Source organism: Cyberlindnera jadinii (assembly GCF_001661405.1).
Source record: "Cyberlindnera jadinii NRRL Y-1542 unplaced genomic scaffold CYBJAscaffold_3, whole genome shotgun sequence".
Lineage (NCBI taxonomy): Eukaryota > Fungi > Ascomycota > Saccharomycetes > Phaffomycetales > Wickerhamomycetaceae > Williopsis > Williopsis jadinii.
Genome location: NW_017963654.1, coordinates 302,231 through 325,509, shown reverse-complemented (window position 1 = coordinate 325,509; position 23,279 = coordinate 302,231). Strand labels below are relative to the sequence as shown.

At 45.3% G+C, this 23,279-nt stretch overlaps 9 protein-coding genes across 9 annotated transcripts; 4 read left to right on the top strand and 5 right to left on the bottom strand.

The window, feature by feature from the left end:
• Nucleotides 1–85: 85 nt before the first annotated feature.
• Nucleotides 86–1,757, bottom strand: CYBJADRAFT_60678 (histidine phosphatase family protein). The gene has a single exon (XM_020217816.1). It carries the CDS (start codon nt 1,488–1,490, stop codon nt 147–149), a length of 1,344 nt encoding a protein of 447 aa, XP_020071752.1. The 5' UTR covers nt 1,491–1,757; the 3' UTR covers nt 86–146.
• A 581-nt stretch (nt 1,758–2,338) lies between these two features.
• On the top strand, nt 2,339–3,259 carry ECM31 (3-methyl-2-oxobutanoate hydroxymethyltransferase; the record flags this gene model as incomplete). Its single annotated transcript, XM_020216821.1, has 1 exon — nt 2,339–3,259. The coding sequence occupies one exon, from the start codon at nt 2,339–2,341 to the stop codon at nt 3,257–3,259; it is 921 nt and encodes a 306-aa protein (XP_020071751.1).
• A 301-nt stretch (nt 3,260–3,560) lies between these two features.
• Nucleotides 3,561–4,385, top strand: CYBJADRAFT_60675 (uncharacterized protein). The gene has a single exon (XM_020217815.1). It carries the CDS (start codon nt 3,863–3,865, stop codon nt 4,361–4,363), a length of 501 nt encoding a protein of 166 aa, XP_020071750.1. The 5' UTR covers nt 3,561–3,862; the 3' UTR covers nt 4,364–4,385.
• A 23-nt stretch (nt 4,386–4,408) lies between these two features.
• On the bottom strand, nt 4,409–5,868 carry FMP30 (N-acetylphosphatidylethanolamine-hydrolyzing phospholipase D; the record flags this gene model as incomplete). Its single annotated transcript, XM_020216819.1, has 3 exons — nt 4,409–5,680; nt 5,728; nt 5,840–5,868. 3 exons carry the CDS (start codon nt 5,866–5,868, stop codon nt 4,409–4,411), a joined length of 1,302 nt encoding a protein of 433 aa, XP_020071749.1.
• Nucleotides 5,869–5,985: 117 nt separating this feature from the next.
• On the bottom strand, nt 5,986–7,248 carry PBS2 (mitogen-activated protein kinase kinase PBS2; the record flags this gene model as incomplete). The annotated part of the gene is made up of 1 exon (XM_020212262.1): nt 5,986–7,248. A coding segment is annotated over one exon (1,263 nt), but the record flags the coding sequence as incomplete, so codon positions are not given.
• Nucleotides 7,249–11,329: 4,081 nt separating this feature from the next.
• On the top strand, nt 11,330–11,689 carry CYBJADRAFT_60647 (uncharacterized protein). The gene has a single exon (XM_020217814.1). It carries the CDS (start codon nt 11,379–11,381, stop codon nt 11,643–11,645), a length of 267 nt encoding a protein of 88 aa, XP_020071747.1. The 5' UTR covers nt 11,330–11,378; the 3' UTR covers nt 11,646–11,689.
• A 295-nt stretch (nt 11,690–11,984) lies between these two features.
• On the top strand, nt 11,985–13,518 carry CYBJADRAFT_60638 (uncharacterized protein). The gene has a single exon (XM_020217813.1). The coding sequence runs from the start codon at nt 12,034–12,036 to the stop codon at nt 13,486–13,488; it is 1,455 nt and encodes a 484-aa protein (XP_020071746.1). The 5' UTR covers nt 11,985–12,033; the 3' UTR covers nt 13,489–13,518.
• On the bottom strand, nt 13,136–15,807 carry RIM9 (Rim9p). Its single transcript, XM_020214515.1, has one exon. It carries the CDS (start codon nt 15,511–15,513, stop codon nt 13,549–13,551), a length of 1,965 nt encoding a protein of 654 aa, XP_020071745.1. The 5' UTR covers nt 15,514–15,807; the 3' UTR covers nt 13,136–13,548.
• A 4,034-nt stretch (nt 15,808–19,841) lies between these two features.
• TRK1 (Trk1p) lies at nt 19,842–22,409 on the bottom strand (the record flags this gene model as incomplete). Its single annotated transcript, XM_020212228.1, has 1 exon — nt 19,842–22,409. A coding segment is annotated over one exon (2,568 nt), but the record flags the coding sequence as incomplete, so codon positions are not given.
• Between the last annotated feature and the right edge of the window lie 870 nt (nt 22,410–23,279).

Genomic DNA, 23,279 nt, shown 5'->3' with positions numbered 1-23,279 from the left:
TTGTTTTCAATCACTCCGGTTACCGATTCAATACAACACCCGCAAAGAAGGGTCAAAAGAGCCGAGGCTAAAATTCGGGGCTTTACGGGGTGCCAACATCGGGCGTATATACTCGATTGCAGAGTAGTGTAACTGGTGTTAAAGTGCTAGTGGTCCCAGTAGAATGTCAGCTCATTAGGCAGGTCATCTGGGTTGCCACAGGCGCTGGCATAGCTGGTGTCACCTAGTCGCTTTGTAATGTAGTGCTTGAACTCCTTTAGCGGTGCGCTGAATCCTGGGCCCTTGTTCAGCGTGGGAATTGGTATGACGGCATCGTTATGGATGAACCTAACGTACTTGTTGCCAGAGCATTCTAATCTCTCCATGATCAGCCTTGATCCCATTGGCATCAGATCAGACACTCTCCATGCGTTGTTCAAGTCGAGGTGGTCGACAGGTAAAGGCCCATTTCCGTCATATAAACCCAGAGTGGACAGGATAAAGAAGATGTCTGTGTCGTGAGCAAAGGACATTGTCAGGTTCCTCGTGTCGTCATCAAGCATCTTGATCATGGCATTGACGTATGGTGATCCAATGGCAATGCTCATATTATGACCTGGGCCTTGTCCGTAGTACGTCTCGACGTTGTAAAGGTACGCAAAGGAGATAAGTTCATCTGCGGTGAAGATCTCACAAAGCGTGGAGACACCACGGATGTTCAGGTCGAATCCACAATGTGTGAACAAGGACCACACTTCATCACTGGTCAGGTTCAACCCTGGTGTGGATTTGTTCATTCTCTTCGCAGCGTCACTCATAAACTCCTTTGAATATCGACTAATAGTATCGATCTCTGCCCTGCTGTTGTAGTTTCGGCATGAATTGACAGGTGTTAATGAGTTCGCTCCTGTCATATTGGTAAACTCGTCGATAGGGATGATAGAGGAGTTGTCAAAGCTGGAGCCCATGAATCCATGGGCAAACCACGTTGCAGAATCAACAATTCTCTTCTGAGATGAGGGATAGAACTTCAGCTGTGAAGCATCCCTGACTAAGTGGTCATAACGGTACCTCATAGTCTCCCCAAATGAGAACATATCTGCAAGCCCAGCGTATGGTCCACTGGTGGTTTCCTGTTCGTACAGCTCCGGATTCAATGCAACGAAATCGTAGGTGGGTAAGAACGATAAAGGTCCATCAAGACGTTCCGTTATATTGAACCTCAACCTTGCCAAGTTCCGTTCCATCGTTTGACCTTGGCTTGTGGTTGGATACCTCTCACCGTGACGAGAGATTAGGTTCATCTGAGTAACTTCACATCCATTAGGCGTAGCTCTGCCAATACCAAAGCCCGGGTGCTGGACGTATGGCGACGACACTCCTAAGAATCGAAGGACGTTGTACTCATCAAGAGCGCCTTGGTCGTATGGTTTGGAGTGGTAGTTGAAGATGAGGGCTCCCTCCGATAGCCTCAGTAACATGACACAGATCAACACAGGAAACACGTGCATCTTGAGCTGTGATCGGTTGCTGCTGGACTCCAGCTTCAAAACTGAACAGTGTCACCTCCTGAAACTGAACAGGAAATGTTTCTCTTTGTATCAGAACTCACAACGCGTCAACAGACGATGATCTATGAAACACCGGGACCAGCGTGACACGCGTTTCTGCCTTTTTACTCCGTTCTTCCAAGCCAAACACAGACGCTAAGTGTATGACGAGCCATACACATTCAACAATGGCTAACCTTCCTTCAGCAGTGATCAAAAGGAGATAGGCTCTGTCTTAGAATACCTTACGAGACAAAGGTACAACGGAGAATAACCAACCCTACGCGGTCTACACAGGCTTTTGCCCTGTGTGTGGGGGGGGGGGGGCACCTGGGGAAAAGCAGTGAAAAAACGTGCCCTCCTAACTCCAACCAGCACATCTGCCCCGGCCTTGGAACCGTGTGTGCGCTTAAAACTGTCGCTGTGGACATCTACTGGGCTACGCGGATCTGGCTCAACGACACCGGCTTCAGGATAACAGATCTATGTCTCGGAAACCTATCAAAAGGGAGCCCATCACCCATCTCGTTGCCCACGCTGCTAGACGTTATGCGCCAGTTGTGATAGTGCTGCGCGTACCGATGCTGCGCGTACCGGTGCACCGCTGATTTTGCCGGTGTCCGGGTGTTGGTTTGCACCGCATGTGCGATGAGCGAGTGCCTCGGTCATCTGTGCCGTACAACTCTCCCACTTTCTCTCGCCTATACGAGCAAGACATTGCTTGGAGTTTGACTCCCAACAACTGTTTCATCTGCTGCGTTGTTCAAGTGATCTCGTGAAGAAAGGAGGATAAGCAGGGGTGTGCTGATATGTTCCGTCTACGGCTTGTGCAGAGGAGGTGTTTCCACTCCTCGAGAGCGGTGTTCAGTGCGCAATCGAACGTCCAGAGGAACACGCTCAGCGACATTGCAAAGCTTTACGATTCCAAGGAGAAGATCACCGTCATCACGGCATATGATTACCTCACAGGCCAGATGGCTGACGAGGCCAACGCAGATATGATTCTCGTTGGGGATTCCTTAGCAATGGTTGCGCTGGGTTATAGCGATACAAATGAGATACCATTTGACGAGTTCCTGTATCACTGTCGCGCGGTTTCCCGTGGTGTGGAGAACAGCTTCATCGTGGCAGATATGCCATTCGGAAGCTACGAATCGTCAACGTCGAAGGCCATAGACTCTGCAGTTCAGCTGATCTCGAAGGGTCGGGCCAATGCGGTGAAACTAGAGGGTGGTGTGGAGATTGCGCCGACAATAAAGCAGCTGACACAGCTGGGAATCCCAGTGATGGCCCATGTCGGGTTAACCCCACAGAGGTCTAACGCATTAGGTGGGTTCAAAGTGCAAGGTCGTACTTTACAAAGTGCTGAAAAGGTTGTTGAAGATGCGCTAAAGGTACAGGAAGCCGGTGCGTTCTCCATGGTTTTAGAGGCAATTCCACACAAGTTGGCCAAAATCATCACCGAGCAGCTCGAGATCCCAACTATCGGCATAGGGGCTGGACCAGACACAAGCGGCAAAGTCCTTGTTCAAACGGACTTGCTAGGCTTAGGGAACGGCCACAGACCAAAATTCGTCAAGACCTTCATCGAAGGACACTCCCTCCTGGTGGAGGCCATGTCATCGTACGTCTCCGAGGTTAAATCTGGACGGTTCCCAGAGTATGGCACCCACACTTATAAGATTAAAGATGAAGTCTTGGATCAACTGATGAAAAGGCCAAGAGCATAGAGATAACATTCAACTCTTCTGTAAATAATACACAAAGCACGCGGCTTTCATGGCTAAGCTGACTCGACTCTTTGTATGACGGAAAGCTCTATACTTCCGGAGCTCACACCTGCGCCTGTTCCATGTGCATAGAGATGATCTGAAACGTATGCAACCTACACGGGGAAGACAATAGAATCGTCTGGAGCCTGTCTCTTCACTTTGAGCGGAAATATGTGTTAAAGTGCCTCACTGAAACCTGGTCCGTGGATATATCTCAATCTGCTTTGTAAAGCCAGTGCTGCAGATGGACTGCTTAAAGTTTCAGCAATATTGCTTACCAGATGCTCCATGAATGAAGGCATTACGGGTGGCACAGCTAGGAGAAGCGTAATGTGTCTATAGAAGTAGTATAATAGCCGGTCCGTCCATCCTCTGCTGTCTTTTCCTCGGTTCCAATGTGCGCTCTGGTTATGTATATGTGTCTGGCCGTGATTGTTCCACGGAAATCGACACCATAAGCACTAGAGTTCATATATGCCGTATCGTTTATATTTAAGCAATCGAGCAAGCTTGTAACTCTCCTCTCACCTTATTCATCAATAGTATCACACAGCTGTCATAATGACTCCGGATAAAGCCACTGAAGAGAAGATTATTACCGGCAAGGACCACCCACATCACCACCTCTATAGCACATCCTTGGATGATGCCCTGCGTTTCTACGAAGCCGATAAGAAGTTGGATTTGAGCGAGAGAAAGGCTCTGTTCCGTACTTTCAAGGAAATGGAAGAAGCTATTCCGAAATTTGTTGTTGCTCTTGGTATTCTTACGGTCTTGCCAGCTGCTAGAACATTTGCTCCTCAATGGTATAAGAAAAAGCCTTTCTTGACTCTTGGTGCCGGTGCCATTGTGATCTCCCTCTTAGCAAAGAAGCCAGTGGAATGGTTAGCTTTCAAATACGAGCTGTACCAATTGCGTAAAGTGGAAAACAACTGCTACAACGTGATGAAAGAGCTTGAAGATAAGGACATGTTGAAATCAATGCAGTACTACGAGGACACAAGCAAAGACCTTTCGTTGGTCTTGCAAGACCCAACAACACTTGATCAGTTCAAGAAATGATGGCAATATTCTGAATTCTCTTGTATGTGTTTTGTTCTCTATGTATCATTTAACCAGTACACTCTTACCGTCTCTTACCGTGTGTACCTCTGATGGTGCTTTGTCGTCATCTCGTAAGTCAAACACCATTGTCTGTCCAAATCTTGGAACTAAGTAATCGTTCTCTTTGTTATACTGTGAAGCAATCTGCTCCAGCTTGAGCTTTGGTTCAAGAAAGTGTTCACTACTGAGAACAAAAGTTCCCCAATGAATTCCAACCATCTTCTTGGCCTTGAGATCCTCCATAATCTTCACACATTCCTCAGGGTTTATATGGCGTGGTTTCTGATGCCATTGTGGACAATACTGTCCCATTGGCAACATTGCTAACTTCATTCCTGGACCATACGTCTCCGAGATCTTCTTAAACACGCCATCTGTATAGCCGGTATCACCAGCATGGAACAGAAGAGGTTTGCCATTCTTCAGAACGACAAACGAACACCATAGCGTATGATTAGAATCGACCAAGCTTCTTCCAGACCAGTGCATCGCTGGGGTACATGCAACCTCGTACACATTATCTGGATCTTCAGCAACATCCAATTTCACTCTATCCCACCAGTCCATTTCGATCGTATTGTATATGCCTCTTTTAGCTAAAGTCTTTCTAATACCTAACGGGACGATCCAGGTTGATTTGTTCATAATCTCATCAGCAGCTTCCAGATCCAAATGATCCGGGTGATTATGTGAGACCAGCACGTACTTTGGTGTGGGAAGATCTCTTAACTGACAAGCAGATGGAGTGATTCGCTTTGGTCCGAGGTATCTGTTAACGAGATAATTGCTGAACAGAGGATCTGTAAGGATATTCAAGCCTGACAGCTGGACAAACGCACAGCTCTGACCGAGCCATGTGAATGTCATTCTTTCATCGGGCTGTGGCAACTCAGGATCCTCTAACGTTGGATGGTGTATTAGTTCCATATCTGGTGTATGAACTGGTAACAGCTTCCGAAGCTCTGAGCCATGCGGAACACCTCCACGTCCACGTCCTTCAAACAGTTCCAGTATCCTTGACAGGAAGAACTCGAACAGTGTTAAGGACCTGTACTCATCAAATGGATTCTCAAATCTTCCAGCAACTGTAAGCGAGGAATATTGGTCATGGTTATGGCTCAAGCACACAGGCTCGTTATCTCCCTCGGATGGTGTTGTTGACTGTAGACGAAGCTGCTCAGCTTTGGCCCTTTTAGAGATCTCTGAATTCGTCCTTATGGAGACAAACACCGCATACGACGAATAGGACAACAAGAGTCCAAGGCCAATCTTTGTCTTCAGGCCAATTGTAGGGAACATCACCGTCTTTAGCCTAAGATCACCCTTCAATGTGTCAGACAGGGAGTTTTGCGCTGGGTTTTCTTGGGCTGGTGCCCGCCGCCGCCGCCGCCGCTGCTGCTGCTGCTGCTGCTGTCCCAGGCAGAAAACTTTTACGGGGAGCTCAGCAGAGCCAGGGAGAGCATCTCTGAGAACGTCGTATCTACACAGCATTACAATTCAAGATAGCAAAAAGGTATAAATGCAACTTGGTACTTTGTCCTTTGCCAATGAGTTACTTAGGCACCTTTCGGTGCGCCTCCTCTATGTAATGGTGGTTTCAGCTTCTGATTCAACTGCTTGAAGTCCTCTTTGTCCTGTTTTGTCTTTTCCTGTTTGGCCTCTTTGATTCTCAGTTTGACGTAGTGGGACATTTCAGCTTGATCTATCATATCTGCAAACCATGGGTGCTTCAGCAGCTGGGCGTAATTTGGTCTTCTCTCTGGGATCTTATCGAGACAGTGAGCTATGAAGTCATGAGCCAACGGCGAGAACCCATCGGGTAGCTTTGGTGGTTCACCATCGACAATGGCACTCAACTGCGAAAAGATGTTGTTGAAGGTTTCTGGTGGATATGGGTAGCATCCCTTTGCAGTTTCCAGTATCGAGAGTCCCAGGGACCAAATGTCAGATTGAACGGTGTACGCAACGTCGTCTGGACTTTGTGATTTGATTCTCTCAGGAGCCATATAGGACTGACAACCAATGTTTGTCTTTGCAAGTGATGCAACCAGGTTTCCAGAAACACCAAAGTCACATAGTTTCACTTTACCAGCGGTGTTCACCAATATATTTGTAGGTTTGACGTCCCTATGGATGACGTTGTGCTTCTCTTTCAACTCCATCAACCCCCTTATGACACTATCAGCAACGTACTTAAGGTGAGGCTCGTCGACACCGTCACCGTAGATTCTATCAAGAGAGCCACCATCCATGAATTCCATACACATGTACACAGCACCTTCCACGAAGAACGCACCATAGAAGTCGATAATGTACGGACTATTACACTTGTGTAGCACCTCCAACTCCATCAAAATCTGTCTGAACTTCGAATCATCCAACTCCAATCTAACCTCCTTCATCGCCATGATAATTCCAGTTGGTTTATGTAACACTTTACTCACAGTACCATAGTTACCACGCCCAAGTTCTTCGATGAATTCCAAATCATCTGCAGAGATGTTGAACTTGGTACCGTTAAAATTGATACCCTTTGAGTCCAAGGATAACTTGCCTGCAAAGTTCAAAGACCCAGATTTGATATCGATGTATTTGGAAAAGTTTGCAAATAAACCTTTCAATTGTAATGAAGGTTGCTGCTGTTGTGGCTGGAGAGGTTGTTTTGATTTCTTACTCAGTAGGTTTGATACGGAGTTGGAATCGCCAGCGCTATTTGTAGTGATATCGTCTTTTGTATCAGCACTAGCATTACCGCTAACCAAAGGTGTTGCTCCAGGTAAGCCACCAGGTAGTTTCATACCACGACGCATTGATAACGACTGTTTGGTCTTGGGCATTCTAGCTGCAACTTGTGGACTCACTTGTGCATTATGAGTGTTGATTGGCAATGCTGGTGCTGGCCTCTGTGGATTAAGCTGGTTACCTTGCAAACGCTGTTGCTGCTGTTGCTGAGCCAGCATCTGAAACTTCTGTTGGGACCGTGTCTGTAGCTGAGGAACTTGAGCATCTGGAAGCGATGGCCGTCCAGAATGTACAGACACACCGGCAGCAACCGACTGGTGTTGTTGCTGTTGCGGTAGTGTAGGAATCGACGATATCTCTCCCGTCAGTGGTGATCCTAACGACGATACGTCATTCGCAGATGCGGATTGTTGCTGTGGTTTAAACAGATGTGGCTCTTCTTGATGTTCAGTAGGTCTCTGACCTTCTTGCGGCTCCTCATTGTCACACACATCTCCTCGCTGTTGATCTTTCCGTATATCCTGCTTTTGCTGAAGTGAGCTCAGACGCAGAGATAACAAAGGATTCTGATCACACTCCTCATCAACACCGTGCTTCTCCAGTTTCAAGTCCTTCGGTGGTAGCGGCGGTAGCGGTTTCTCCTGCTGTTGTTTCCTCTGTAGAGACTTTTTCCGTTGGAGCTGCTGTTGCCTTTGGAAGTTATCTCTCTCCCTCTCCGCCTCTGCGCTCAGATCCTCCTGACTCCTCGACACCGTCGCAGACTCAACATGGTTCGAAGACGATGAACGACTGGCCTGGCGCTGTTCTTGAAATGCCATCAACCGGGCCTGGATATCCGCATTGATGGTATAAGATCCCCTTGGAGAGCGCACTTCCTCCAACGACAACCGTGAAAGCTCCTTGCTTGGAGACAAAGGTGTCTGATCCGGCATGTCTGGCTGTGATATACCGGCAATGGTTCGGAAATGGAATGTCACTTGATCAAAAGAACGGAAACCCCCTCCTGTTTTCTGGTTTGCTACTCGTCCTCCGTTGATAAAAGCTCACAATAAAAAACAGCGATGCACACACAAAATAAACAAACGCAAACTTCCGCTTCACTTAACAACCAAAACTCGAAAAAAGGCAACCGAGGATCACAAAAGAATCCTAAATGTGTGTATGTTTTTTTGGTTCACAACTCTGTCTGCCGTCTCAGATGGAAATGCTATGAGGTTGCAGCTTCCGTGTTTCCTTTGCTTTTTACTGTGGTTATGAAATGCGGTTTTCGAAGCTTTGCTTGTAAATCCGAAACACCAAAAATTTGCACACGAAAAAGAAAAAAACGTGCGAAAAACAACGCTTAGAAAGATCTGTGGTTTTTTTTTGCGCTGTGGTGTAACCAGGTGAACCACGTCAAGCCTTAGGAAACTCTAAAACTAGGGCTTTGTAAATACGGTGGTGTCTCCGAGAGTTGGGGGGCTTAGTCCTTCAGTTCTGCCTTTGAGAGAGTGCCTCAGTTGGTTAGCTCTCTATGCCGATGGAATCGCGTGGTTGATCCCTTACTTCGTTTCGCGTGTAGGGCGTTTCTTCTGTGGTCCGAAGTGTCGTGCGAGCGGTGGTGATTTTGCGAACGGGTTGTGTACGTTCACTCGGATGATGAACGTCGACGAAGAATGGAGAACTCTGGATATGATGGCCAGATCTGATAAGAATGGATGCTGAGCGGAACCCACGCCGTAGTTAGTGATCACTGGGGACGTTTCTTTTGTACCTGTGCGCGACAGTGTTTGTCGTCGTTATACAATTGAACTGTTAACTGCTGAGCTTCGCTGATCAATGACGGATCTTGATCCCTGTGTTCTCTTTGATGAGGATAGAGCTGTTCAATTGCCGCAGAAAAGCTCAATAATGCCGTTGTAAACTGTTAAACTTGTGCTGATGTACACCTCCAAGTGCCACGCTGGTTAGCTGCTGTGCAATAGTTGTCTAGAATAACAGTCAGTAATTTCACCCCAAAGACGTGTCAAAATCCCACGCCGACTTACAGATCGATGACCAAGTTCAAATATCACTGCGGAAACTACACACACTAGCGTAAACAGATGTTGTTGTCCTGCTCTAAACTCCTCACACCAGCTGTTACTAATGTTGGGAGGACAACGCTCTAAACGAAAAATGCAGGGTAGAGCTTCATTTATACATTTCTACCGGTATATGGACCGTTGAGTTCTACAGATCGCCCTGGTCTCACTAGCAGGCCCCGTCGAGATAACGGGAAATGCGTCGACGCAAAGGGCAGCCTTAGTGGATATAATTAACCATTTGAACACTCAATCGGCGGGCACAAGTAGCACGCTATACCTGTAGAAGCTAATGTCCAAAGTAAAGATGATTAAAATGGTCTATAAATGGACTCAAGTTACTTTTGTCCCTATTGAATGCTGTTTCCTTCGAGTTGGAAGTATCTGCATGTATGATGTGGGACCTACATATACACCGCAAATAAATTTTGTTCCCAACCTGCATTTTGCATCTTAGGCCTTGGAAAGAGGTATTTACACGCCCTTGAGGCTTGCGGTTTCTGATTGAAGCTTCAGAAAGAAGAGACCATGTGAGAAGTTTCGTGGAACATATGTGCACATTTCTAAGCATCACATGAAGCGAGAGATAGTGTTATCAGAAAGCACACAAGCGATTATCCTGATCTCTTCTTGTTCAAGGTTCGATGTACTACACTGCAGTCAGTTGAAATGTTCGTACGGTTGCTAATTATAGCCTCGAAAATCTTTTCAACATCGTTTTTTGGGTTCCATGCGGATGTTGTAAGTTGGGTCTCCCTGTACATGGGCATACATGGTCGATCTCCAGTTGCAGGTTTGTCTTCAAGTATCCGAAATCTGCTATTCGTATCGAACATTTGACCAAAGTGCGTATGTACATTGACATAGGTGGACACAGTGTTGGGTGGCCTAGCTTGTACGTACTTACAGGATTGCAGCAGTTGAGGTATTACCCATGGAAAAGGAAGGGACTCACCACGAAATGCTGTTAGCAGGAACCAGCATCGTTGGTTACCTGTCATCGATTGCTCATCTCCAGCTTGGAGAAGGTGGGTGTACTCATGTTCAAACGCTTTGCACATGTCGAAACATTTCATCATGCACAGGACAAAAAAACTTTGCCGTACGATGATTATTCATGGAGTTCGTTCTTACTCCGCTTATGTTATCAAGGTGTGGAACGACAGACTCTAGATCCTGGCAGTTTTTATCTCTCCCGACGTGAACAAGAAAAGTCAACTTTAGCTTGTAATTATTGCAAAGCACTGTATCTAAGCAGTTGGAGATTAATTGATTACTGGGCTTACTCAGATGCCTATCCCCCCAGCCATATCAACGTACACTGCTAGTGAGAAACCGAGAATTTAGATCGCAGGTGGGGGTAAACTTCTCTTTCCCAACAACCTGCAGTACTAGTCCATTAGAGTTTTGAAGAATTCGCCAGTCCGATCACCACCTTCCATGTTCAATCTCAAGAAAGATCAGACAACGCTAGTGTGCTTAAATCACACCTATATGAAACATGATGTGTCGTATCACGTTTCTGTATCTGGATTACAATGCTATCGGTGCTCAAACGCGCATTGTACTGAGTGAAACACCGAGCTTTATCACTATAGATCTTATACGTGGGATCTATGGCTGGTTACAAAGTGGGTTCCCGAACACTATGGCTAGTAGACAACAAGTGCATTGGTGTGTACCAAATTATCTGGAGACTCTAGCTGCGCGGAAATATGGATTGCTACTTATTGCCCATACGTCGCATGTGTGTTGCTGTGATGTACCTACATTTGGATTTTTGGGTTGAATTCATTGGTGGTCATTGGCTGTTGTGGAATGAGTGGTGTGTTATGTCCATTTAAGGTACAACCTGTTGCAGTGTACATGAACATTAACACATTTGCATTCTGATTAAATCATATGTACGCGGCATACGGATGACATACATTAGAGGCGCCAACTTAAGGTCGTGATTCCGCCCTTCTCAATGAGATACGCGTGCAATTACCGAGCAGGTTCTTTCTCTGGTTTAAACGTCATGGCAGATACATCTTTTAGTTATAATATGTTAGATCGCATACGAGATATGGAACCACTGCTCCTGAAGAAAAGCCACGCATCCTTACTACATTAGCAATGCTGAGTATGTCTGTAGCTAAAAGACACTCTTCGCACACTGACGAGCTATGCCAACAACGCACCAAGCTCTTCAGGCCTATATCGCTCTATGGTGCTCAAATTGGTATATACTTGTGTTCATAGTTCCAATGATTTCAGCTACCCTAAGAACAAGAAGCGGACAACCACGATACCTCACCTCATGTCTCCTCGTTAACAAGTACTGTACGACATTTGCACTCCTCAAGGCAAGTCCTAACTGTTGGGACATCATTCCGCTTCAAGCTTCACCCTGGTCCGTGGACCATTTACCAAGAAAAGATGAAACGCCTTGAAGCCACTTGTTCAGGAACAATGCCTCTTGGTCAATGTGCAATTTCATCCATCTAAGCAAACAGGCTATACAACGGTCCCTCGAGGCATTGATGATCGAGCGATATATTTCAACCTCCAACCCGCGTGGGAGGACAACTTCTCGGATAAACTGACAACAAGTGCTACGCATAATATGACGTCATGCATACACACAACTTACGTCCACAGGTAGTCTCGATTATGTAATCCGAAGCCAGAGCTGGGTTGTCGGTTTCCGTTGCCGTGGAAACCTTGTACACCCAGAACCGAGCGGCCCACAGAGCTTTTTTTCTCCATTTTGGACGTCGATGACTTCTATTGATATTTTTGGTAAATAGAAGGCACAATTGACGGGCATCAGGGAACGATATGACGCTTAAAGACGTTGTCAAGAGTACCCAGCAGCATGTTGTTAGAGCTACAAAGAGCTTGGATTTCATGAGCAACAGTACTAAGTACCAGGGGCCCACTGTGGTGGCGTCGTCATCGATCAAGATGTTGAACAACGATGAGCTGACACATAATGAGCCCACCATAATACAGTCCACGAGGGTTCCAGTTCATCCTTTCCTGCAATTGTCGGAGACGACGAAACTGCTCAGTTTCTTAAAGAAGAAACTGAAAACCCCAGTGCTCCATAAGGCAACGCTGACCAATGGTGAAGAAGTCTTCTCAAACGAAGCCGTGTTCAGCACGCATAAGGACCTTCTACGTTTCCTTGACTCCCATGCAGATGAGCTCTACGGCCTAGAGGTTATAGAAGTGTCGCCAGCTGAGCCCTTACTATATGATGAGCAGGTTATTCTCCAAGTTGAGACGGAGTTGGGGGATGTAAATAAGGAGACCCTATCTACTCTGCTCGATACTAAGATTACCAACTCCTCCAATCACCTTTTCACTAATGATCTCAAGTTGAGGCTTGTCATTGAACAGCATTCGCTTCCGGGAAATATTGATGATATAACTCGGACAGCAGTAGACTATATGGTACATGTGGACAATGCAACAATTGCGACGGATATTGCAAAGAGTCTTCTACCAAGACTTGAATCGTTGGTGAAATCCAGAAACTCGCTGTTGCAACTAACTCAATTGGTGTACAGAAGCCTTTCAACCAATTATCCAATCGTCGAGGATGATCTGGAGCTCAAGACCCTCTACTTGAACAATTTGATCTCATCCAAGGAACCTGAGTTATCCTTCAACATATTGACCGAATTGCAAAGCTGTGGGTACGCACCACCTAGAGAAACCATGGCAAACTACCTAGCACTTTTAGCTAAAAAGGTGAACTACCATGACAAGAAGAGCAATGTCAAATCTTTGGTGCTCCTACAAGGACTACAGAGTGTCATCTTCTCAACTCTTTCAACAGATAGTGCTCGCAACCTTTTGCTGCTTTGTGAACACCCTGACGAGATTTCAAGCGTATTAGATCTTGTTGAATCAACATCTCCAAGTGAAATACCCCAAGTGTTCCAAGAACTGGAAGCCACTGTCGCTAAGAAGTTGTTCGCCTCAAAATCAGTGAGATTATCAGATGCCAGTTTAAAAATGTCCATCATTCATCGCCTACAAACCCACATTGAAAACATATCCATAAACACCAAGAAGCTGATCTTATTTGATCAAGTTAACTGTGGATTGTTCATATTACCGAGACAACTGTTATCACAAGTTGAATTGACACCCACGGAGGTAGAAAGCTTGAAGAAAAAGGTCAATTCATACAAAATGAAGAACATTGACGTGGTTGAGAACTCTTTCCCTGGTCGTGATTTACAATCTAGACGTGATTTTATCAAGGCATTAGAGGAGATTTGAACACATGAATATTGCAAAGAACTGATATTACTCTGTACATAACCGTCATAAATACTGAAATCAAAAGTTTCTGTTGATCTTCTTTTTCTTTGGTGAACCAGTAACTGAAAAATCTGGATTTGAAGCTATCAAAAGGTCTGCTGTTGTAGATTTTTGGTTCTGATCCTGAATGCTCTTAGCACGTCCAAACATCTGTCTCTGTAATTCCTCTGGATGTAGCTTTAGGTACTCCGGGTTGATACCACGCTGTGAAACTGAGGTGAAATTTGACGAGCCTAGTGACTCATTGGTGAATGAAGGTGCCGGTGTTGAGCGACGATCATTTGGATCAGGTAATGGATAGTTATCATATGAATACTCCGAAGGTGAGTCAACAGAAGGAGAATAGAACGTTGATGGGAAATGCCCCTCCGCCACACCGGCAGATGCATTCTCTGGGATACGAGATCTTTGTAGAAGAGATAGTTGACGACGTGGGAAGCCCGTATTTGTTGGTGTTGGGTTATTTGAAGGAATTCTTGAAGAGTATGTGGATGAGGAATCATCCGCAATCTGTAGAGCCAATGGGTGTTGAGACTTGACAACCTCTTGTTCTTCTCCATGAGAGAATTCATCGTCCTTATGTCTCCCCAGAAGATCTTCTGAACTTTCTCCCAAACTATCCGTCGAATATGTATCTTCTGGTTGAAGTGCGTTTAACGTCTGGGCGATTCTTGTTCTATACGTTGGTTCCCTAGTAACATCTGACAATGGTGCCAAAAGATCTTTCTGCGATTCAGAACCATTGACGACAAGTGGAGGAGCAGTTGGCTCCACTGGGTCGCTTTCTTGAAATGTCCAACCTGGTCCACCATATGTAGTTGATCTCTGCTGCAATTCTGTAGGAGCCGGTGGGGTCGCCGTGGTTATCTGTGTTGTTATATTTGGAGGTGAAGTCGACGACGGCATTGGCCTTGGACCAGTCAACCTCGTTGTTGATGATGTTGTTGTGAATAGATCATCTTGTGGGTAAGGAGCCCTTTGAGCTGATGGAAGTTCAGAGAACTCAACTGCTGGTATTCCTGAAGGATAAGGTGCCGTTACTGGCTCTGTACTACTAGACTGATTCATAATCACCGAGTCGTTCATGTGAGCCTGCAGGGGAGAGTCATAACCACCTTTATAAGCAGTTTCCAGAGGTGCAAGAATGTCATTTGATCTGTAAGTGTTGTTACTCGTTGCACTTTGAGCGTTCCCTCTCATAGTATCGTAAATCTCAGTCTGTGCAACATCATCCAAGTCGTCGTAGTTTCTCGTATTGTCGTAATTCGTGGAAACGTCGTTCTTCAGGAAGAGGGCTCTTTCGTCATCGTCATCATCGTTCTGGTTCGATGAGGTGCTGAACTTGTAGGCTGATCCACCGTCAACAGTTCCGTAGCCATATTTCAAAGGAGCAAGTTGGTACTCAGCACCGCTATTCACGTTGTTATACTTAGAGGCCGATCTCCTAGAAGATGCTGTTCTTCTCAGCAAACAGATCAGAATACTGGATATTGCAATTAGCACAGTTGCAGCGAGTATGAGCCAGCCAGCCCAGTTCAAATGCGGTACAAATAGCAAAAGATCAACAAGGAAGGAAAGCAGCGTTAGCAAGAAGCACGGAATCGACCATATCAGTACAAAGAACAACAGCTTGAGTGAAGAAGCCGGTCCATGCCAATGGAGTGCTATTGTAAAGACAAAAAGGATGAATGTGAACCCTGCAGCTATAGGATGTACCACTAGCAGTTTCGAGACTGAATGTCTCGCATTCGACGGCAGTGAGAAGCTATCAACATCCTGGATGGTATCAGTACTATATCCAATACCAGCAGACGAGCATCCTGAGTCGGTACACATCCCAAACACTCCGAATTTGATTCCCCCTGACTCGCTGAGCCATATTGTATCCGTCACTGGTACTGATACCAAGGCGATGATCTGGAATGCCAACGATATTGCAAGTATGACAGCTATGGTGGTCGCTGGACGCACCCTGAATGCCATGGCGATATGTCTCCTACGCTCCTCGTCACACACGTCAAGCCAGGCCTTGTATCACCTCAACAACCGTGTTCCAGTGTATCTTCTGTTGCGATGAGACTGCTGAAAAGGAGCAAAGATTGGATTAGGCGAAATGAAAACAAACGAAGAATTTAGATGCACGTCCAAAATTCCTTTCAGGCACGGGAAAACTCTTAAATTTCAACGGTTTTGCACGTTAGGCTGGAGTTCTCTCACAGTTGCAGGCAGTGCCTTCCAAACCCTGCTTATGAATTTTACGATGAACTGAGAATGGATTGTGCCAATTGATAACAAAGAATCAGCCTCCACTTGACGTGAAGCAACGTTGAAACCGGTTGAAAAAGCCTTCCGACGTGCTCTCTGTGTTGCTCTATTTTTGGCACACACCTGGACATCCCTACACCCGGACATACCTACACCCAGACATACCTACATCCGGACATACCTACACCCGGACATCCAGCTGGCGTAGGGGGGCCGGTGGGTATACGATTACAGTGACACGCCAGTGCTTGGAGTGTGAAGAAGGAGCGTGATATATGCCAGCCAGCTGAGTGGCTTACTCCTGTAGGGTTGGTGGAACACGGTTCCAGCTTCTTTCCTGTGTGCGTGTTATCACCACCGATATGAAGATCAGCTGTGGTGTGTGTGTACACCCAGACACCCACAAGTGTACTGGTGCTTATAATATCCCTTTGAAATGATGAATTTTAGCCATTTGGTCGTATGTATAGCGTGAATATCTTAAATACACTGGTTTGTATGTGTTGTAAACGAATTTTGTGTAGAATTATCATTATTTGAGATTCTAATTTTGATGTTTTTTAGTTAATATAACTTACACTCATTAGTTTGAAGTTTTTAATACAAGTAAATACACAAGAGCATTATCCAGTCAAGGAACTACACAGCATCTTCATACACACCAGTAAAGCACACTAACAAAGTTACTACAGGGCATTAATTTATACAATAGCATTTCACATTTAACACAAGATTACTGCATTATCAAACACCAATTGGAACCCTCCAAATGCCAAACGCTTTGACGGTATCCAAACCACTAAAAACACACAGAGAGAACCCAATGAAACTGCAACAAAGCAAAGAACAAACAGCAAACAGCAACAAACAACAAACAGCAACAAACAGCAAACAGCAACATACACCAAAGATAACGCTGGGCCTCACGAAATCAGACGTCGATGTTGAAAGCTGAGACAGTGCGACGAGGTGTGTTGAAGTTTGTGTCAAACCGTATCGGGAAATATTCGCGGGCTCCCACCTCTTCTCGATAAATTTTCCACGGCTTCTCGAGATGAGCTTTATACGTGTGCTTTGCAAGAGTTCTCTAGAGCCTCTACTGCGTTCTCTTAGTCTGATCTAAGTGCTTCTGGAGCCAGGGTGTGTAAGAGATGAGGAGGAACAACAATCAGAAACTTCATAGGAAGTTTGATGATGATGAATCGCAGATTATCAGCGAGAACAAGCCCAATGGGAATAATGTTGATCATGGTAATAATGCTGATCATGGTAAAGGTGCGCACATGAAAAGACCAAGGTCTCATAACGCTGAACCGCAAGACCAAGATGCCGAAGCTCATGGAACTCAACCAAGTGACGGATCAGCTGCAGTGGTGAGTTCGGCTCCCAGATGGGCACAGACTGCTGGCAAGAAGAAGCAGAAAGTAAAGAAGAGCCATGCTGCAGACGCAAAGACTGTTACCTTTTTCAGTGATGATGAAGAGGAACAGCAACGAAGCTCGAAGGCTTTGTCGTTTGACCAGCAGAAGGCAAAGTCAAGAGAGCTTCTAGAAGTTAGAAAGACATTGCCTGTTTACAAAGCCAAGGATGAGCTGCTGGAAAGATTGGCGAACAGCAGAGTCACTGTACTCATCGGTGAAACTGGTTCCGGTAAGTCTACCCAAATTCCACAGTTTTTGATGCCATTGAATAAGAAGTCCATTGCAGTTACACAACCTCGTCGTGTTGCAGCCATTAGTTTGGCAACAAGAGTCGCAGAGGAAGTGGGTACAACGTTAGGTGACAAGGTGGGCTACTCTGTGAGATTCGACCATAAGGCCAAGTACGGTACAAAGATTAAGTACCTCACAGATGGTATGATCTTGAGAGAAATCATGATAGACTCATCATTGAGCCAGTACTCGACAGTGATAATTGATGAAGCTCATGAGAGAACAGTGCTTACAGATCTTATGATGGGGTTTTTGAAAGAGCTACTGCAAAAGCGAAAAGACTTGAAAGTAATCATCATGTCTGCTACACTAGATGCAGAGAGATTCTCGAAATTCTTTGATAATGCTGATATTCTCTTTGTTGAAGGTCGTATGTTTAAAGTGGAGAAATTGTATTTAGAGAAATCTGTTGATGACGTTGTTGACTCGACAATAAAGACAATCATCCAGGTGAATAATGGTGAGCTTGAAGGTGACATTCTTGTGTTTCTCCCAGGTCAGGAAGAAATCGACAAGTGTGTCTCTCTCTTAGAAAGATTGGCACCCGAGTTACCAAAAGAGGCACCACTAATTGTTCCGTTACCTCTTTATGCATCGTTGCCACCAGCAGACCAGGCGAAGGTCTTCTTGCCTTTGAAAGCTAGAAGACGTAAAGTAATTCTGGCAACCAACATCGCAGAAACCTCTGTTACTGTCCCTGGTGTGAGATACGTCATAGACACAGGCTTACGAAAGGTCAAAGTTTGGAGACATCAACTGGGACTTTCGACATTGTTAACAGCTCCAGTATCAAAGGCCTCAGCAACTCAGAGAGCTGGTAGAGCAGGTCGTGAAGCAGAAGGGAAAACGTTTAGACTCTATACCGAGGATGATTTCATGAAACTTCCTGCAATGACAGAACCGGAAATTGGAAGATCTAATGTTGTTTCTCCAGTTTTGATGTTGAAAAGAGCTGGTGTTGATGATATTCTAAATTGGTCTTGGCTACAAAACCCAGGTCAAGACTCTTTGATTTCTGCATTAACCCAATTACATGAGTTAAAAGCTCTTGATGATAACGGAAAGATCACAGAGCTAGGCGAGCAGATGGCTATCTTACCGTTAGAACCCCAGCTGTCGGCTATCCTACTCACAGCCCATAAATCGGGCTGCCTATCAGATGCAGTTGATATTGTTTCATGTCTTTCGGTCGATAATTTAATCCTGAACCCACCAAGTGAAACCCGTGACGAGGTCAATGAAAAGAGAAGAAGCTTATGTATACTAGGAGCCAAATACGGTGATCTTTTGATGCTGAAAGAGCTCCTAGATTTCTACTTACAGTTTGATAACTCCCAAGAGAGAAAGCAATGGTGTCATGACCTCGCCCTGTCTCATAGAGGCTTCAAAAATGTGATGAGGGTGAGAAACCAGATCAGACAATACATGGTGTCTCTCACAAAGGACAAGCACCTATTTGATGAGGAGAAGGAGAAGAAACCATTGGATATTCCATCAGTATTGAAGGCGTTCCTCTCAGGGTATGTGTCAAATACGGCAATTGGTATGCCTGATAGATCTTATAGAACAACGACATCAGGGCAACTCATTTCTGTTCATCCATCTTCTCTGATGTTTGGTAAAAAGAATGATGCAATCATGTATACAGACTTCGTTTATACGACAAAGGGTTACGCACGTAATGTGAGTGCAATTGAACTGTCGTGGCTACAAGAAGTTGGTGGACATGTTCTGGCACCTAAGCATAGTATAGCATGAAAAACTCCAATTGAGGGATTCCCATCCTCTATATATAATAGTTAGAAAAAGAGTATGAACAATCAAAAAAAAAACAAACAAACAAAGAGAAATACAAAACCGTCATAGGGTATAAATAGAGCCCCTCCTGTCAACCTCGTCAGTTACTGGAGATGTTATTGCAGTTTCTGAAACATGGAGATCATGAGCTGGAGAATCCAGCCTTAGTGCAATGGACTCATCATCATCAGTCCTTGAAGAAGCAACGGACTGTTCACCATTGTTACTAGTCTCCATGTTTTGTAATTCGACTTGTGGAACGTTCTGATTTGTGTTAACTGGTGACAAATTAATATCTTTATCAAAGTACTGCTCAGAGCTGTGGCCAAAGTGGATGTTTTTGAAGTACGATTCACTACCTCTTCTTGGCATGGGTTCTGTAGACCGTCTTCCAGGAGATTGAGGAGGAAGTTCTGATGTGGAGGCATGACGACTTGGGACAACACTAGGTTGGGACTTTGAAGTGAACAGCTTTGGAACCTTCATGTTCTTCCTCATGAAAGTTGGTGCTGCTCCTTTGAGGAATTCTATCACAGGATCTGTACTTGAGCCCATCGTTTCTGAACGTTGAATAGTATGGCCTGCGTGTAAATCTTGGTATCTATCTCTGGCATCCATTTGCGCAGATGGAAGCATAATAGCACGATCAAGAGCATAAGGTAAACCTCTGTGACGACCTCTTATCATCATTGCGATTATAACAAGTTTTGAAATGGTATCGAACTTTCCAGAGAATGACTGGTTTGTCCCTGGGTATCCTAACGAGAGTCCCACTGTACCATATGCTGACACAACTTCAAACATACACGAAAAGATGTTGAAAGAAGGCTCTAAAGGGTTTTGAATCTTTCCACCTTCAGCGATACAAATGATAAATAAACCTAGAAACACAAACCACAAGTCAAAAGACAACTGCTTTCTCAAATGCGCACCAATAAATGAGGTGGCTTTTCTTTCATCACCATCCTCCTCCGTTTGTTTACCATAGACACCAAGGGATTGTTCCTCATAAACGTTAGTTCTTCTAATAGAGATAGCCAATGGCATAACGGATATATACATCATCACCATATAGCTGACTTGAACAGCAGGATGGAGGCTTGAAAGGTCAATACAAGTGAAACCAGCAGTTCTGGTACTAATGGCTTGGAAAAATCCATCAAGAACCTTTTGACCCGTAGTTAGCTCCTCCACAACCTCAGCATTAATATCCAGAATAATGAAGAGGATAAGATCCACAGCGTTAAGAAGAACAAGAATGAAGAATAACCACCAGGTTGGTCCACTCGGAAACAACAATGTAAAACAACGACGTGGATGGTCGAGTAAAAAACCCAACGACTCCTTAGTTTGAGACAGGTCTTCAGAGAATTTAAACATCACCCATATAATGAATCTCAGAAGAATAGGGAACCCTGTGTTACCAATGACGATGAAAAATGATGTAATAAGTAAGGCATATGGTGAAGTGTTGAAAGATCCCATAGAGTTTGGAGTAAGGGTAAAACCCAAATCATTGAATGCTGACATACTCGTGAAGAATCCCCACCACGTTAAAGAAGTTCCAGATTCCCTTACTGGGGTCTGATATCTAGGTGTGTGTAAAATCCAAGGAACCAAAAAGATAAAGCCAAGAATGTGAAACCCCACGTAGTAAACGGAAATGATTTTAATAAGGAGTTTTGTAGCTCTGTATTCAACACCACCAAGTTCCTCCTTCTGCTGCTGAGAAAGATTAACAAAGGTTGAGTTTCTGCCAACTGTTGGGGCCCACGAGAGATACGGAGCGGACATTTGTCTCCTCAGAGCATGGTCTGAGTTGTTGTCCGAATCATCTTCCTCGTCATCTTCTTCTGTATCAGATGCAGACGTGTCTAGGACTTGAGATGTATTGTCAAATGTGTTTGAAGAAAGTCTTCTCCTCAAGCCTCTCGGAAGCTTGTTCTTTATCCGATCAAATGCTGGTGTGAATCCCATCTGAGCTTCTTCATCGTTACTTGGGTCCAAGGTGTTTGATCTCTTAACAAACTTAGCACCTCCACTCAAATCAGATGATGGTAATTGGAGATGTGATTGGGCTCTTTGTAAAAAGTTTCTTTGGCTCTCAGCATCACTTGTGTCTGCAGACTCCGAGATAGAGTTACGATTAGTGAAACTTCTTCTCAGACCAGACCTTTTTCTCATCTTCTTAGGCTTTTGTAAAGAAAACTGCACCTGAGAGTTAGTTCTGTTATGCTTTGAGCTTTCCCTCTCAGCAGGACCTTTAACCACCAATACAGGACCATTCTCATCATCTTCATCGTCATCTTCTTGTGGTTTGTCTCTCATCATTTTGATGGACATCATAACATCCGTTGGTTCGAACTGCTCTCTTTTAGGCTTTGGAAGGGACCCAAACTTGATGTTATTGATTCCAGATCTAATACCGTTATTATCATTGCCATCGTCATCAGATTTGGAGTATTTGACCTGTCTATCCTCTGGCGATACCCTTTCTTCATCAGATGAAGAAGGTTCAGATTCGTGGGTCACCTGTGCGTCTCTATGTAGATCCATAGCAGATTGTGTGAAGGCAGTGGGATCCATTGGTGCGATATCTGATGATGACGAAGAGTCCACAATCTTGTGAAGGTCCTCCTTCTGCCGGTTTGTAAAAGGCACCGTTGAATCCATACTGCGAAATCTGTCCATTGTTTGGGTTCTGGCAGCTAAAGTTGCGGTTCTTCTCATTTGGAAGTTCAGCTTGGATTTGACCCTGATGTTATCGAAATACCGTTCAAACCAGTATAGACGCAGCACACAGAGCGATCCATGGATGAAAATGGGCGTTGTTAGCATACAAACGATATAGATGGTAATCTGTTGGTACAGCTTCATATTGTTCAGGTCGATGGTATTCAGCCCGGCCTGGGTCGACGACCCGCTTGCAAAGAAGAGAATGTCAATGTAGGGGGCGTTCTTAACAGGGTACAGCACTATCGAGCTCAGTATCACCATCGAGATGATGTAGACGTAGTGTGCAGCGACAAAGGACGGGATGACCTTCTTGACGTACGGGCCTATCTTCTCCTCAACGGCGCCAGCTGCGTCTCTCAGCTTCCAGCCAATGGTCTTCTTCACGTGCAGTGTTGATAGTGTCTGGGCGGAGAGGAATCTCCTCGTGTTTGGCCTCTGTCGCAGGCGGGAGAACCACGACATCCCCACCTGTTCGTCTTATGCTCTTCTCTGAAGCTCTTCTCTGGGCAGGGCGCTGTTGTGGCCAAAAGGAAGTGGATTCCCTCGCTGAAAGGAAGCAACTTCTGTGTACAGTCGAGACGCTCTGATTGAACGGCGCCGCCTCTCTTTCTCTCCGTGCTTCGTAGGAGGTCTTTCAGTGAAGCTGGATTTTGCTTGTTTTGTGGTTGTAAATGTCCGCTCCCAGTTTTTGTGGCACAGACTCAAATTTCACGGTGTTGATGGTTTTCTCTCCGCCTAAAGATGCGATGCTGTGTGATTTCTGTGCCTTTTCCCAACGTCACTACGGCAACAAGTACAGAGAAAAAGTTTTCCTCCTGTGTTTTCTCCAGAGAACAAGCTGGAACACTACAGAAAAACGTGGTGGCTGTAGCCGCCGTTGTCTCTGTGGTCCGTCTTTAGGCAGTTTGATTTGAAGTAGTTTTACGTTATTCTAAGTACTTTGGCGGCTTTCCTTTTCGTCTTCTCTACAAACCACATGTATTCTTCGGCTGAGTAGCCCACGTACACCGTCTCTCTCTGCCTCGCTCTCTCTACGGGCTTAAGCGCAGCAGCGGTGATGATGGACGGACTGGGCCTACGCAGGCTGGCGAGGCCGACTCCCGTAGCAGAAACACCTGCGAAAGTGATGGAGAACCGATGTGTGGTGAGTGACATAGCCCATGACATAGCCGGTGACACAGTCCATGACACACTGGAGCGGGCGTCGGGCACAGAGCGGTAGGATTGATTAGTGGGCTC